The sequence below is a fragment of the Molossus molossus genome, unplaced genomic scaffold (assembly GCF_014108415.1).
Source record: "Molossus molossus isolate mMolMol1 unplaced genomic scaffold, mMolMol1.p scaffold_m16_p_5, whole genome shotgun sequence".
Lineage (NCBI taxonomy): Eukaryota > Metazoa > Chordata > Mammalia > Chiroptera > Molossidae > Molossus > Molossus molossus.
Window position 1 is genome coordinate 106,495,307 of NW_023425388.1, and position 16,814 is coordinate 106,512,120.

Below are 16,814 nucleotides of genomic sequence, written 5' to 3' on the forward strand. Positions count from 1 at the left end.
CTTACAAAAGCAAATCAAAGGGATTTGGAAGAGGATTTGAAAGAAGGGCTCCAGAGTGGATCCCCACCCCCACCCCAGCTAGGACTGTTTAACCTGAGGAAATGTTCTTTTAAAATTAGATTTAAAGTTTCTACTAATTTTTAGACAACAGTCTACCATGAACCCCATTTCTTGTTAGTCCTTGCTGACTCTGCCAAACCACAGAGCAAAACTGCCCCGACTCTGAGCTGTTCCTGCAGCAGGTCGCATAGGCGATTACGGAGGTCAACAGGACTACCTTACAGCTCATTTGCTGTTTGCTTTAAAAGATCTGAGTCCCCACACCCGGGTTTCTTTGCTGCAGTATCATCTGGCCCTGTCATGTCAATGTGTAGAGCTTGGGGATAAAGGAAACAGAACGGGGCCCCCAGGCTCTCGCCATGTACTACGTTGTGCTGTGAGTGTGCAGTCTGTTGACGGGCTTGCTCTGACCCACTGAGCTTCCCTATTAGGGGAGCTGGGACATTCTGGCAAACTAATCTGCATGCTTGCTTAGTCATCTCTTTGGGGGTCTTGTTACTCATTGCCATTCTTTATGAGGTTGGGATTCTCTATGACAATTAACGGCATATTTTATAAAAAATATAATGATATACTTTATAGCAGGAAACTAACACTAATTTAGAGACAATTTTTCAAAAGATAATAAAATATTTTTATTTTGTGTAACCACAGAGTCTTAGAGTTGGATGAGAACAAAGAAATAATCCCTCTTAACAGGTAGCCTTGAATGCTCTCCTCAGATGTCTAGTGACAATACACATCAATGTCCACAGGATAGGTATGTCGTTTTCAGATCATTCTAGTCCTTTGGGCATTATCTTTTACATTGATGTGAAATGTGGAACTTCTTTAAGCATCAATTAGTTCAGTTAAGTTTAATTTTCCTTTATTCTTTTCCATTTTTTTCCTTTCTTTGAAACACAAATTTGAGCATCTAGGGCATCTCTTCCCTTTCTCTCTGAAGTATCAGACTACCATTTTTCCATGTGACTCTGAAAACAAGTTATCTTATTCCTCATTTTCCAGGCTAATTAGCCTATACTATTGTTTTTAACATCCTTCATACGAAAAATGCCGCGAACTTCCCAGCTCCCCACTCACCACTGTCGACATGTTCTCTACCACCATTTCAAATAGCTTGCATGCAGACCATGTCCTTCCTGAAATCTGCACAGTACATGAGCAGAGCCAAAATATGGATTTACCGGTTTTTTTTAACTTCACATCTCATTGCCTGCTTAAATTAGGACATTTTTCACACAAAAAATGATGCCAGTGATGTTGAAGCCTTGCAGAAGTAAACTAAAGTATCTATATTTATGCAGGTGAGTTTTTTAAAATGTTGGGCTCTGACCATCATCTACTTGAATTTATGAAAGATTTATATTCAATGCTAGTTAGAAGAATCAAGGAATAATTTTCAATAAATTTCTGTTTTTTATGATATTGAACTGTGACACTGCTGACCATCATTCTTAAATTTAAAAGCTGTTTCTTTCATAGTTAAATTGAAAACTGATTAAAATATGTGCTTCTAATATTCAATGGAAGGGAAATTTATAAAATGTAAGTTATGCATAGCTAAAGAACATACACACATATATATATATAATTCAAATGTACTACCAATAATATACATTTTAATTAAAATAAGAGTATACTATATATTATTATAATATAGAAAAAAGACAATTTTTTTATACTATTAAAAGTGCATCTTATTATTCATTTAAATACAGTTTTGTTCAGGGTGTAAGCTGACACTCCATGAAGTGTGCTTTGGCATTGTGAATCAAGAGCCTTAAAACAATCATACCTTTTGAAATAATAATCCTACTTCTAGAAACTCTTCCAAGGGAATGATCAAATTTTTGCTCAAAGATACTTACAGTAGAATAATAGTGCAAAATTGGTCATAATCTAAATGTAAAAGAAAATCCGATACAAAATTATACACGCAAAATAACAATTTTGAATATACAATCTACATTAAACATATATATATATGTTTACTATGTAATATAATGTACACATTTACCAGTATGTGTATGTATATGTGGTTGTGTGTATATTTTACATAGTTTTCTTGGCTTTCAAAGGCACTGGGCAGGATTAAAGTGATTACTCTTAGGTGGAGGGTTATATTGAGTTGGGATTCTCTTAAATGCTTCCCCCTGTATTTCCAGCATGTCTATATTGACCATGTGTTATTGTTTAAATAAAAAATAAATTTATCTGAGCCTTAAGTTTACCTAGGAACTAACCTCTACTAAAATGTTATGATTATTACTAAAACTCTCAAAGACCTCCTATTTACCAAGACCAGAAATTTCCAGAATATTCAGTGTCATCAAAACTTCAGCACCAAAGTATTTTTTCATGGTCTCCAACATGCTTTGTTCTTAGTTACCTACAGTTTCTGAAATTGTCTTTAAAGACCCAGTGTTTATTTCTCAACTGGCTATGTATTTTCTACAGCACCCTCAGCTCAGAATAATTGAATCCCGAGCAATATGCTGATCATACTTTCCCTTCTCTAACTCTGCTTTAGAGTCTTACAGCTTTTATTAGTATAGTTACTTGAGCTAATACCATTCCTTTTTGATCAAGGAACAACAATGCTTTCTTTTCAACATCTTTTTAAAGATTACAATATTAAATAATCTCATAGGAACATGATTATTAACAATATCAAAACAAAAAATCTTAAAAATGTATAATGATGTCTTTATGCCTTGAGTGGCATTCATGAAAAAGCTGGTGAGAAACACTAAATATTAACTGCTTTGCCTATAGACTGAGTAAAAAGAGAGAAAGGTATATATCCCCCAGACTACAACCTAACTCCATTCACTATTACTACTTCTACCTGACACTCCACACATTTGTAAGGTAGCATTCATATTAGTTTTCATTCAAACTAAGGGACAAGTGGGAAAGAGTGGCATAATCAGACTTCTCAAAATATTCATGATTTCATTAATTATTTACAAATCTAAAAATACATGTATAAAAACATTAAATTCAGTTTACAGTAAAATGAATGTGAGATTCTGCTAACTGGCTCCTTTTTGCTTTGAAACCATAATAATTGACATTCATAATCAAGTCTCTGAGCCACTATGATATCTCAAAATATAAAAATATATGAAATTTTGTGTAGCATTAAATAAAATGTTACATTTAAGGGTATTTGAGGTTATGTCATAGACTTTCATATGTAGTGATTGATCTGTTTGTGATATTTCTAGTAACATTAAAAATTAATTTATCAAAATGGGGGATATATATAATAGTGTCAACAATAAAAAAAATTCATTTATTGGAAAGCCACATCTCAGACAATAGCGGATGACAGAAACATTGCATTTGTGAGTGTTTTATTCCTTTGCAAATAGATGGGGGCATTTTGGGGTGGGAGGACAGGTCTCACTTGAAATCAAAACAGTCTATAATTTTACCAATTGTTTTCATGTACTTCTTTAAAGTGATCATATTCACCTGGACATTTAGGCATGATTTTAAATCTGCAACCTTTATGTAAATTACTTAACGCTCTCTGCCTAAAATAATTGACCCATAGCAAACATGTTATTAATCAATTTAAAGGACTAAAACAATTGTCACTTGGCTAAATGAGAGAGAAAATTCCAATTATTTTCCTTCCCTATGAAATGTCTAATCATATCCATTTACAGTGACATTTAGAAAGCATCCTAACTTAGTAGTTGTACCATTTTTTAAGTAGTGAATTGTATTGTCTATTTAAGGTATATGTCAGCAACCCCATTAACTAAGCCCTGAGTGGGAAGCGCACATAGCTTCAGTTCAGGAAGTTCATGTGTTGTGTCTCAATAGAATTTTATTCATCCCTCGTGGATTTTGAGGCTAGAGAAGTGATCTTTTTTCCTTTTTAGTGTTTAACTCTTGACACTTCAAAGTAGTACCCATGTTTTCTCCTGCAATGTCTCCCTTTAAATTGGATTCTGATGGGAGGGGAAAACATAGACCTTGACAATGAATATGTAGTATAAGTTTCAGTGGCACATGAACCATCAACTGAGATAAGGACAGACCGTTTCACTCAGCTGTGTGGCAATCCTCAGCAGAACTTGTTTCTCCATGTTTATGCATTATTCAGACCAACGGTGACCCTGAAGCAGAAAAAGCTTCTTGCCTCTTAAAACTTTTATTGAGAGGAGTTCAAAATGGGCACAGTTAAGTGCTATTCTGTGTGCGTTTAATGTAGACTGAAAAGCTGTTTGGTGCACATTTTAGATTCACTGGCAACAAGACAGACAACAACGCATGTGCTAGGAGTCATAAAGATACATAGGAAAAATTAAAAGTTTAAAATTAATTTGAACTCATAATGTAATGTGCCACGTGGAAATCTAAAAATCAATTTCCAAATGAAACAGCTTGAAACTTCTTCTTGCCATCTGGTTTTGGACCTGGCTCATTCAATTCCAATTTTGCCCTTGTGAACACTCCAATTTTATATATACTCTATGGGAGCAATCATCGACACGCCACCTCAGCGTATCTTCTTGGATCTGCTAAAAATACAATTCTTAAAAGTTTTTCTACACTACCATTTCTCAAATGCCCTCTTAATCATGGACACACCTATCTTTATTTTAAACCAGATGTGATATTAGTATTTTATATCTGAGTAATGATTGCATTTTATTTGGCTACAAATAATACACACACACACACACACACACACACACACACACACACACACCCCTAACATTTTTACATCTCTAATGAGCCCAAAATACAGATTGATGAATTCAAACGAGGAAAGAAAAAACAGATTTGGCTCTTTGAGTTGCAAAGTAAGAGAAAAAGTAGGGCCTAATATATAGACATAGGATTAAATAAGATTATGTATGGAGAGCATTTACACAATGCTGGCATGCAAGTATTGCTCAGTAAATGTTAGCAATTGACTTTTAGCTGTTTGGTGTGTGTGCTGATAATAATAAATAAAATATTTGCATATATTTCATTTTTTTCTGGAGAAAGTATTTATTAAAAATATTTAAACAAATGTTAAAATAAAATTACTAATAAAGTTATCAGTAACTTTAGATATACTATTTTATTTGTTCCACACAAAATAATGCCATGAGAATGCTGAGAATCACAGAAACCAAACAACTCCCCTTAGAGCGCACAGCTAGTAAACAGCAGAGATGTGGGCAGAAAGCTTATTTCTTGTTTTTCCTTTATGACATTGTCAAATAAGCTGAGCAAATGTGAGCTACCACACCATAAAGTTGTTTAAATGTATCTGCAAGATAATAAAGCCAAGATTTTGTAATCAAAATTGCAAGAATTTAAGCTACAATAGGCTATATAAGAATGGATCTTCCACCCAGCCGGTGTGCTCAGTGGTTGAATGTTGACCCCTGCACCAAGAGGTCATCAGTTCAATTCCCAGTAGGGCACATGCCCAGGTTGTGGGCCAAATCCCCAGTGGGGGGCACGTAGGGGGTGGCCGATTGATGCTTTCTTTCATTGATGTTTCTCTCTCTCCCTCTTACCTCCCGTCTCTCTCTAAAATCAATTTAAAAAAATAATAATAAGTAAAAAAGTGGATCTTCTTAGTTCTATTGGTCATTTAGTACTTAATAATCTAGTTAGATCTAATTTGACAGTAGATAACAGTTACAAGTAAAACTGACTTTCAGTATCTTCATATCATGCCTTAAAATTAATTGTTATAAGTTAAAAATGTTTTATTTGGGAAAATATGTTACCACTCTAAAATTATGTACTTAACTAGTATATCCATTCACTTGCCTAGATTCTTCAAACAGATTAACAAAATCATGCTTTTATATATATGCATAATGCATTTAAAATTATAAAAGTAAATCTTAAAGATTATTCAATAATTGAATTATGATATGAAGAACTGTTTTTAGAAAATGTATATTGAGGCTTCAAACTCATTTTTGTATCCCTATAAAGCTTCTGTTAAAATGTATAACTTATAAGTGATAAGTTACAGAACCACTTAATTTACACTCACATAGTTAAATACAATAATTATAAAAGATGTACTATTGATATATAGGATTATAGTCATACATATACCTACATAATATACACACATACATATAGTTGTAATACAAAACCACTTAATAATTTTAATAGAAAGTATTCTGAACTGTCCAATCACTTAAGAAGATGATTTGATGTGCACAACATACATTATATTAGGTAAACAGTTCTCAGTGAAAAATCTCAATAACAGTGACATGGTACAGTAAACTCTTCACAGTGAGAAGACCAGTATTACAACCTGAACTCGCTCTACAGTATGATTCTGTGTCCCTGCTTTTGTTTTTAAGATATCAAAGTGTGTATCTTGCAAATATAAACAGGCAAGCATTCTACAAGGTTATGGTTATCTGCAAAATGCCCAGGTAATCGGTACCATGCATTGTTTCCTATATATTGCAGACACCATATGACTTGTCTTACTAAGTCCCCAAATGACCCCTTGTTCCCACTTCTATAAATTTTAGTTCACTCTGCCTGATCCTCAAAGCCATACTGACTGTTCACGAATTCTCAACATGCTGCTCATCAGCATCAGGTTGATTACTTGACTGTTTCCCAAATGTATCACACTGTTTGCCTGGGTTGGGTGCCTGGCTCAAAAATATACTACTTGATAACTGTAGTCAAGTTGTTACTCTCATATGACAAATGGGGATGATAAAAATAGTCTCTTTCAGACAGGGTTGATGCAAGCATTATGCCACAAATTTTAAAGAAACTATATAACACAGAGCCTAACACAGAGTATATGCTTAAGAAACGGGAAGGGAAGGGAAGGGAAGGGAAGGGAAGGGAAGGAAGGGAAGGGAAGGGAAGGGAAGGGAAGGGAAGGGAAGGGAAGGGAAGGGAAGGGAAGGGAAGGGAAGGGAAGGGAAGGGAAGGGAAGGGAAGGGAAGGGAAGGGAAGGGAAGGGACCAATACATGTAGCATATAATTCTATGTCACCCTGTCCTTGTTATTATAGTTATTATCATTTGAAATATCTTTATCTACTCAAAGCCTTAAAAAACTTGACACACATAATTTACAGTTGATGTACTGTATTAGTTATTTTTCCTCATGTCTCTTTATGCTTCTCTAACCATTTAAATTATAAGTTTTGCCAGGGTGATTCAATAAATATTTATTTGAATGAATGTATGTATATATTTTAGATGTCCTACTGTATAAGCAGAGTATGGGGATAGAGTTGATGTGTATAATTTTTTCTAATAATACAATACAATGTTGTTGTACTTTGAATGTACAAATGACTGCCATAACCCTTTGAGGGCCTTGAGTGGAAATGCATGATCAGCAAAGTTCTCTATCTAACAGTGCATCAAATCTAACTCATCACACTTGGCAGTCAGAAACCTTCGCTCCAATCTCCGTATGTGTCTCTGCACGGACCCCTGTAGTCCCTGAACAGGAACGGGGCATTCTGTTAGCTAGCTAAATGAAAATCTGCACTAGTTCGCCAGAAGCAGTTCTTGGGCCCCTATGGATTGTGGGAGGCACTTCAGTTATATTCCGTATTGCCCTAAAATACATTCTTTGTTAGCTGCCAACTGTTACATTAGAGATTTCATGATGTGCCCCTTCTCCCCCAGAACACAATCTTGGACTGTGCCCAACATGATAACTACCACTTGGATGGCAGAGCTTTTGACATTGATATGACAGGGATTCTACCAAGCATATGTAGGGTCTATCCTAATAGTCCATGTGGTGAATTCTTCATAAATTGACAGAAGGTATTAATTTCTATACTTATTCTGGCAACATATCAAGAGCTATAAACTGGCAGTGCTGAATTAACTCATTAAACCTTTATATTTTCCTGACTAATAACCAGGCAAATATTTTCTCTATGCAAGAATGTAGATTTAGTAATTTGGCATTTTGTACAAAGACAGAATTTTAAATGTAGCCATTTCAATTAATATTATTGACAGATGTATACAAAGTGTTTTATTGTTGTGTCTGCATACTACTCTTAATGGGATAATAGCTCACGGATAGCTACAAAAGAACTCCTGAACAAAACAGAAGCTGAGCATACAGGGTAGGCTTCCTTTGATGTACAGGAGAACGTTTTAACAGCAAACTGGACTAGATTTTAACCTGAATCTGTCAAGTATAAACCACATCCTGCCTAGAAGGTAACGGGTTCACAACTCCTTTCTCCCTATGGTCAAAAACAGCTGCTTTTGCTCTAACCCTGGGTTGCAGACTGTTCCTGGCCTAGGTCACGTCCTCTCCACAAACCAAGTACCGAACAGGTGGTTTCAAACTTACATTTTAGAGGAGATGATGCTGCTCTCCTATAGCCAAGGGTACTTTGCATATCACAGAAACAGGAAAAGGAATGCTATTTGAACTTTAAAAAACCGTTGTCGTCTCATTTTTCTTAAAAGGCAAAAATGAGAAAGACATGACAAACAACCATAAAAATCAGTATGTCATCCAGAAGTTAATAAGTGACTTGTAAAACTGATTGAATAGCACTTACCCAATTTTACCCTAAATTGAGGTACAATATATATAGAATAGAATAACTTCAGAATATAATTTGGATATTTGTATACTTTTTCCCTTTGAAATAGCACCGAGTCCAACTTATGTTTTGTTTTTAACATTATAGTCACGTACCTTAGTGGGAGACATACCAGTTAACGGGGAGAAATATATCCTCCCCCCTAATCCCCACCAAAATAAAAGACCTCAGACTCATAGATTACAAATTCCTAGAAGGTAAAAATCAGTATATATAATAGGGTTTTTTTTTTAGTGTTTTAGATAGACTAAATATTGAATACCTATTTAATAAATGTCTTTTAAAAACTCAATATGAAATCAGTAAAGAAATCCCTTTCTTGTGAAGTTGTATATCATTTTTATTTACTAGTTCAGGACTTTGGATCTTTGATTTGATTTTAACATTATAACTCTGAAATTGTGATTCTCCAGTTACTTTTCCTAAATTCTATCCCAGGATAAGGTAATCCTAAGGGCTACTGTGGCTCACGGGCTGCAAGACAACTTGCATGAAGCCCCAGGCTCTGATGAAAGTCTGGTCTGGGAAAACAGCGGTCTCTGATGAAATGTGCTTATTTTTTTCCCTTTTCAGAGAAATGTTACCTCTCACTTGGATGACCTTGGTTTCTAAATCAAACAAAAATTTTAACAGATAAAAGATTCCCAGTCTTGACTGATCAAGGCCACGGTTTAAGTCCCATGATCTTGAATTGACTTAAATAGATGTTATTGCAAACTCCCATTACTTTTAAATTTTTTAAAGTTGTAATTCTTTTGCAAATAACAAAGCCTGTGAACATAACTATATTTTACTTTCTTTTTTTTTTTTTTCTACACTCAAATAACTTTGAAGGTTGAGATTTAAATTTGAAAAAAGAAAATGTTATTCATGATCCATCCTGAAGCAAAAATTACATGGCTCACTTGCAAACCCTTTGAAAATGCAGCTTCTAGTGCAAGTGCTGACACAACCCCACCTAAGGATTTGTGGACCCTGACACTAATATATCCAAGGCATTTCACTACTGTCAATTCATCGCACTTCTTAAAATTAAACAACCTCTTTAATAATCTTTATTTCCTTTTGAGTTTCTGAATAAAGTAATGTGTGTGTGGGATCTGGCTATGAATCCTCTCTCTGAAGGGGAGAGAGACTGAACTGGCAGACACTGTGTGTAGGAACCTGCACGCAGACCTGATAAGAGCGGTATGCATTTATATACGTTCATAACATTCTATCCACAGGCACAGTCTGACTTTATAAACAATATATAAATCCCAAAACTACACACTTTAAAATGGATCAGCACTCTGCTTCCTGGGTAATAGTTTTCCCCATTTTTGATAAAAGTATTATTCTATTATTATTATTCTAAGTTAAATTTTTTAAAAAAACAACTTTTCACTTATTTTCTAATATAAAGAACACTTCAAAACTCTTCCATTTTCCCTCCATTTGTCATCCAATAAAAAGTGCATTTTAGGTAAATATTATATAAAAGCTTGGGGTGTTTTAATTACATGGCAACAAATACAATGCATTAATAACAGATAACTAAACTGAAATGTGGAGGTTAAAAATGCAATGGTCAATTTGAATAAAAGACAAAGTGACTGTGGATAAGATATACTTAAGTCATAATTTATAAGAGTAAGAAAAGTACATCATTCTCAAAAATTATTTTTTTCTTTTTTTTTTTTAATCCTCACCCGAGGATATTTTTCCATTTTTTGTACATATAGAGTGGGAGGGAAAGAGAGAGAGAGAGAAACATCGATGTGAAGAGACACATCGAGTGGCTGCCACCCGCACGACCAACCAGGGCCGGGGACAAACTGCAACCGAGGTACATGGCCTTAGCGGGAACCGAACCCGGGTCTCTACGGACCACAGGCCGACGCTCTAACCGCTGAGTCAAACCGGCCAGGGCTATTTTTTTCTTAATCATTAAAATTACACATACTTTTGCTGAATTTACCAAATGTTATTTTTCAATAATACTAGAGAACATTAACAAATTTTACAACAGACTTTTATATAATTCTTAAGCATACTCCCTGATTTCTTTTTTTTTTTTTTTATCCTCACCCGAGGACATTTTTCCATTTTTTGTACAGATAGAGTGGGAGGGAGAGAGAGGAAGAGAGAGAGAGAGAAACATCGATGTGAAAGGGATACATCGAGTGGCTGCCACCCGCACAACCAACCAGGGCCGGGGACTAACTGCAACCGAGGTACGCGCCCTTAGCGGGAACCGAACCCGGGTCTCTCTGGACCGCAGGCTGACGCTCTAACCGCTGAACCAAACCAGCCAGGGCACTCCCTTATTTCTGTATCTAAAAATTATTTAGATAATCTTTTGACCACAGGGAAGACATATCCATTTCAAACTTGAGTTTGAAATATACTCTTCAGTTGTAGGAAAGATAAGGTATTAAATCTATTTATTGCATGCAGATAGAGACTAAATAAATTAAACGAATGAAAAACAGAAGTAGTGATTATACACAGCACAAAGAACACTCTACATCTTGCATGAATATTCATCCTGTTCACTCCCAGATTCAGTCTCACATTATAAATTACTTTTGAACAACAACAGTGCTTTTTCCCCTTACTTCCTATATGAGGCTGCCAGAATTTTCCAAGTTTTATAATACTATAAATACATTCATATTTTTCTATAACCAAGCTTGAAATTTAAATAATGTAGTAAAGTATAGTGACAAAAATGATTTCCCAACATTAGAAAGGTAAGACGTAGCCCCTAGTTAGAAGTAAGAAATATGTCACCAATACCTAAAGTCATAGAATAGTTTATAACCTGTCTAATTTTTCATATACTTTGTGTGTTCATCAAATTATTGAGCACCTATTATATGTAAGACTCAATGTTAACATACATGAATCAAAAACAAAATTTCTCTTCAAATAACTTAAAGTAGTAAACAAAATAAAAAATAGCTACAAATAACAGTGAAGTTCTGTGAAGACGGACAAACGTCCCCTAATCTAGATGAAATGCCCCATCCTTTAAAAGATGGAAAATTGCTTTTAGCATGTGGTTGAGAAGCACGTGCTGGTGGCCAGGGCCAGTTTAGCAGTAAAGGGTCATTCCAGAAAGGGCAACAAAGACAAAATGATCCACTTATGTTTCTTAAACCAGGAAATTTTAATTTTTTTTTTTTTTTGGTGTTTCTGAAAGACTAAATCATTGGTATTCAAATTTTATTAATAAAAAGCTTTATTTCTTATACAATAACAAGAAGTGTAATATACTGGATTGTGTGAGATACTGACACAAAGTAATTTTTTTACTAGCTCATATAACTAGAAAAGCAGCAGCAATATAAAAATAATGTTATAGGTAGTAGACACCAGGCCATAAAACATCTTTTTAACTATTAATGTTTAAAAAAAGAGCTTCAGCAAATTTTAAAACAAAAATATTTAAATAATTATCAGTATAGTATATTGGGCCACGAAAATTATGACATAAGATCTAAAATGGCATTCAGAATATTCCCACAGCAGCGATTCAATGCACCATGAAAGACCTATAAAGTGATAGTATGTGCTCATAATATTTTCTAACCAGAGAAGGGGGGAAATAACAGCCAGAGAGATTTCCTTTGTTTAGCATAGATGGATATGAACAACTGGCTGTTGTAATTTATAAAAGGATTCAAGTCTGAATGATGTAAAATTACCTTCTGAATCGTCAAAAGTTTTGATAACTTCATGCTCTGTTGACAGAGTTTAATTCATCATGACTAACAAGTTTGAATTAACTCAACAGACACTTCAGTAGATTTAAATGGAGTCAAGGTCAAGTGGAAGAGTTGAGGGGTGTTAATGACAGGCAGGGTTGGTCCCTCCCCTTAGTCTGCTCTGATTGGTCACTGTTGGTAATTCACAAAGTGCTTAATGTTTTGACTCTCACCCTTAGTGCTAGCCTTACCCTATCTTTTACACCGATTTTTTTATTTATACTTATTTGGCTCCTATTTTTACTTTTAATAGCAGCTATAAATATTAAAACTTTACTTAAATTCTAATTTCTAATATGAGACATTTTTAAAAATATATTTTAGCCCTGGCCAGTTTGACTCAGTGACTAGAGCGTCAGCCCCCAGACCAAAGAGTCGCAAGTTTGATTCCTGTCACGGTATGTACCTCGGCTGCAGCTAGATCCCTGGCCCTGGGTGAGGCCCCTCAGGAGGCAGCCAATGGATGTTTCTCTCTCACACGAATGTTTCTTTCTCTCTTCTCCCCTCCCTCCCACTCTATCTGAAAATCAGTAGAAAATATTCTCCAGTGAGGATTAAAAAATAAATAAATAATATATACATATATATATACACATATATATTCACACACACATATATATATTTAAAGTGAGTTTTTGTTACATATATTGATGATCTATAGTGTAAACTTCTCTATAAAGTTATGCTCATTAGAATGGAGCTGTTTACATCTTTTAGACATTCTTCCCAGTGAGAGTAACTGAATGCAAAATAATTAGGTCCTTCAATACTAATGAAGATGATTTCAGCAGTGTGGTTAGGATTTCTAGTTAGTTTATCATAAATCCAAACTTAGGACCACTTCTACCGCTCTAAACTGATCAGATTAGACAGCTGCCTTCCCTTAAGTCGTTCATATATTGTGATTAAGTAGGAAAGCATGTGCCTGAGGGGGAACTTGCAGGCCTATTAACCTATATTTGTGATTCATGTTCATTGATGAGCTTAAAAATCCCTTGGTAGCCAACAATAATCAGCATTTCCCCCAAATGTTCTAGTGCGTCAGCTTACAGATACTTGTTCGGAGCTGCCTGGCCACATGCTGTATGTACCACTCCTCACTGGTCGATGACGCCACCACTCCCAGCCCTGTCCCCATAACCCTCCTCTCAGAGGGTGATTTCTGGTAATACAACAAAAATTGAAATTGTCAGCGTGGGCAGGTCGCCATACGGAGATTGACAGCTGCTCAGTCAGAACGAGACAAATGCACACAGGCAATGTGAGTTCGAAAAGAATCACTTCACAAGAAAACTCTGTCGTTTTGTTATTATTACTTTTTCCAGGGTATTCAGAAATAGTGTCAGTTTTAAAGCAAACTAAAAAATAGTTAGAGAAATCTTCTCTAAATTGTTGTGTTTTAAACCTTGTTCCTCTTTGCCTCCGGCCATTGTGTTTGTAGCTTCACTCACCATCTCCACCCCACCCCATATATACATATACTCTAGCCAGGTAGTCAGCAAAGTAATAAAAAGACTCCTACTTCCTAAAGGGAGAAAATAATGTTGGAAAACTATAAAGATATGTTTTACAAGGCCCCGTGATATGCCAAGAAAAAAGTAACAGCATTTTACAACGCATCAGAACGATAACAAAGCCAGCAAATCATCAAGTTCATGAAAAATAAATATTTAAACATATACATATGCATATCAAGGTAAAGCTACTTTGCAGGAACTCAGAATCTGTAGAAAATATTTATGTAGCACATATACAGTGACCAAAAGAGCCACTAAGAAGGGAAGAATTTCAGAGTAAAGGGAAGAATTTCAACACATTTAAAGTTTTCCAGTAACTCACCTGACTTTCAAAAATACACGGACTTTTTAACAATAAATATATTACTATGATTGCCTATTCTTGGACGTGACTGAGTCCCATCATTGTAGTACAGCAGAGCTAGCAACTTTCTAGCTGAGCTAGTTAGAGTACACAGGGAAAAGTAGTCATGTGTTCAAAATGAAAGCTTTCAGACCTGATTTACAAAGAAAACCCAGTGCCTCTGTATTTCAAACTGTGTAGAATACACAAATGCCTAGGAACACAGGCAAGCATTTTGAAATCAACCTTCTGATTAGGTTGACAATTTTTCTATAATCTTGCAGCTATAATATTGTAACTTTCTCACTGGGTAGCTAGAGCTCCAAACTCTACTGGCTAAAATTTATCACAGAAAATCATACTTTACATGCTAGAAGTGCTGACTGTCTTTTAAAAATGTATATAGGAAGTACAAGTTAAGACTCCTGACATCCCCTAGAGTCGATAACACCATATATCTCTAGATCCTAAGCTACCAAAATGCTACCATGCAGGCTAACATAAATAGCAGCTTGCAGCTTGCAAGAAAAAAAAAAAATCACTGATAACACTAGGAAAGACAGTAATGTGGTGATATAATTTACAAGGCCCAAAAATAATTTGCAGCTCTAGTCCTTAGGGTGCATCTCACCAACCATCTAAGCTAAGTGCCTGTTGGAACTTTTCCCTTGAAGGGATAGTAGGTGGAAGATTTGTAATATCTTTAACACAACAAAAGGAGAAACAGAAAGATCAAACTGAAGGAGCTTGTGTATTTAGAAAATCCTGCTGAGATGCTGTGATAAATTATTAAAACTTCTTGTTGATGTACATGCTTCTCTTTAACCTCACATCGTAACATTCACAGTAAAGCAAAGGTGGGGAGGTCCAGGAAACGTTTTTAGAGCTGTGATAAGAAATATTAGGTGAAAAGAATGCTTCTGCAAAGCAAAATCCTCAGATATTCCCAAAACAGGTAAACACTGTCCAAAGAGTCTCTCCTGGGATATTTCTGCAGCATTATTTTGGCTAATGGCATTCACAGAACAGATACCCTGGTAACTGTTTAGAAGAAACAAACGGCATTCAGGAAAAGCAGCATCAATTGAACTTCATCAAAAGGCAGGGTTCAAAGTATCAAAAATTCTCCCTCATCATAATTTTTCAACAGTAGAAGAAAAGGGATTATAGCACTCCAAAATACTGAAAGGCTTGGTCTCTTTCAAGAGATTATTTTTTCAATAAAGTTAATGCGATTTATCTTTATTAACACATCAACACTGATAGAGTCAGCCAGAAAATCAGTGTCGGTGGTACTGCTTTTCACAACATTCCCCTTCTCACACATCCCTCTGATCGTTTCACAAAATCTGCTAACAATTCAGAGATCTAACATATTCAGGACCCATTTCTTTCTTTAAATAACGCAGCTTCTTAAGAATAGCAAACATATCCTTGAACTAGATAGAGCAGCAGCATCTGGCCCTGTGTCCTTCCACTGGGGAAAAATCCTCCTAACACTTTGATAGCCCAGAAAATTGCAAGAATATATTTATATCAGTAACAGAGAAAAACTCTGTTTCCCTGCCACCTGCAACACAGATTCTCCTCCCGAAATAAGAATCGGATTCCAGACCCAGCATTCTGTCTACCTGCAGCCAGCCTCAAGTCCCATTGATTAGCCTGCTAACTCCAATTAGATCTTTAACAGCAAACTTTCCTCACTTACCCCCTTTCCAAGGCTTGCCCTTCCAGGGGGTCCGAGTCAGCTTGCTCAGAGTTGGTCCAGAGAAAACGAGCATCAAAACGAAGAGAAGTTCAAGTCTAGTGATTTTCCCCACTTTCTCTGATGATAACATTTCCACAAGTGAATTTCACAAAATGTCTCACATCCTCTTCCCTCCCGGTTACCGAACTAGCCTGAATCATTGAAAGCCCGCGGCAGGTGCTGTTTTGGCATCTTCAGCAGCTGAAGTAGCAGCTCCCGAGGTAGCCCTGAGCCCAGCTACATCTCCCAGGCACCGGCTCCCCTCTGCACGCCTGCTCGGCCCCCGGAGCTAGAAAACCACTTCTGATCTGCACTTTGCTCTCCGTGGGAGTCCGGTCCTCGGCGTCTGGGGGACCTTGATTGAAAAGGATAAAAACAGTAATGTCTGTGTCCGGCAGAAGGGAGAGAAGATGTCAGGAGCGTGTGAAAAAGATGAGCGGCAGCTGTACTGACAGGTTTCAGGCTGCTGTGTGATCCTAATAGCCGTGCAACCAACCAAATTGCTCTTTTAAGAGTAATAAGGCTTCAGTGAAAGCCGCTGTCGCTGCCACTTGGGTGGGTTGTGCTGGGCTTGGAAATCACCCCGGAACCCACAGATAAGGGCTGCTCAGTCCGCTTCAGAATATTAAGAGCTGAGCAAAACGGAGTATGCACAGAGGGTCGTTAATCTATTGTGTGCACAGGGGAGGGTTCCGGCAGTGTAGGAGGGAGAGACGCAGAACCTAAAAGGTATCTTATTTTTTCTTTCTCTCACTTCATGACATTAAAAGGGGATTGCGTCTGTACTAATGAT

At 36.2% G+C, this 16,814-nt stretch overlaps 1 protein-coding gene across 1 annotated transcript in view; it reads right to left on the reverse strand.

Annotated features, from left to right (window-relative positions):
* ROBO2 (roundabout guidance receptor 2) overlaps nucleotides 1–16,373 on the reverse strand; it is a 1,312,832-nt gene extending 1,296,459 nt beyond the window's left edge. Inside the window, exon 1 of the mRNA XM_036243039.1 lies at nucleotides 15,983–16,373. Within this exon, the coding sequence (XP_036098932.1) occupies nucleotides 15,983–16,112 (130 nt within the window). The 5' untranslated portion in view covers nucleotides 16,113–16,373. The remainder of the gene's footprint in view (nucleotides 1–15,982) is intronic.
* Between the last annotated feature and the right edge of the window lie 441 nt (nucleotides 16,374–16,814).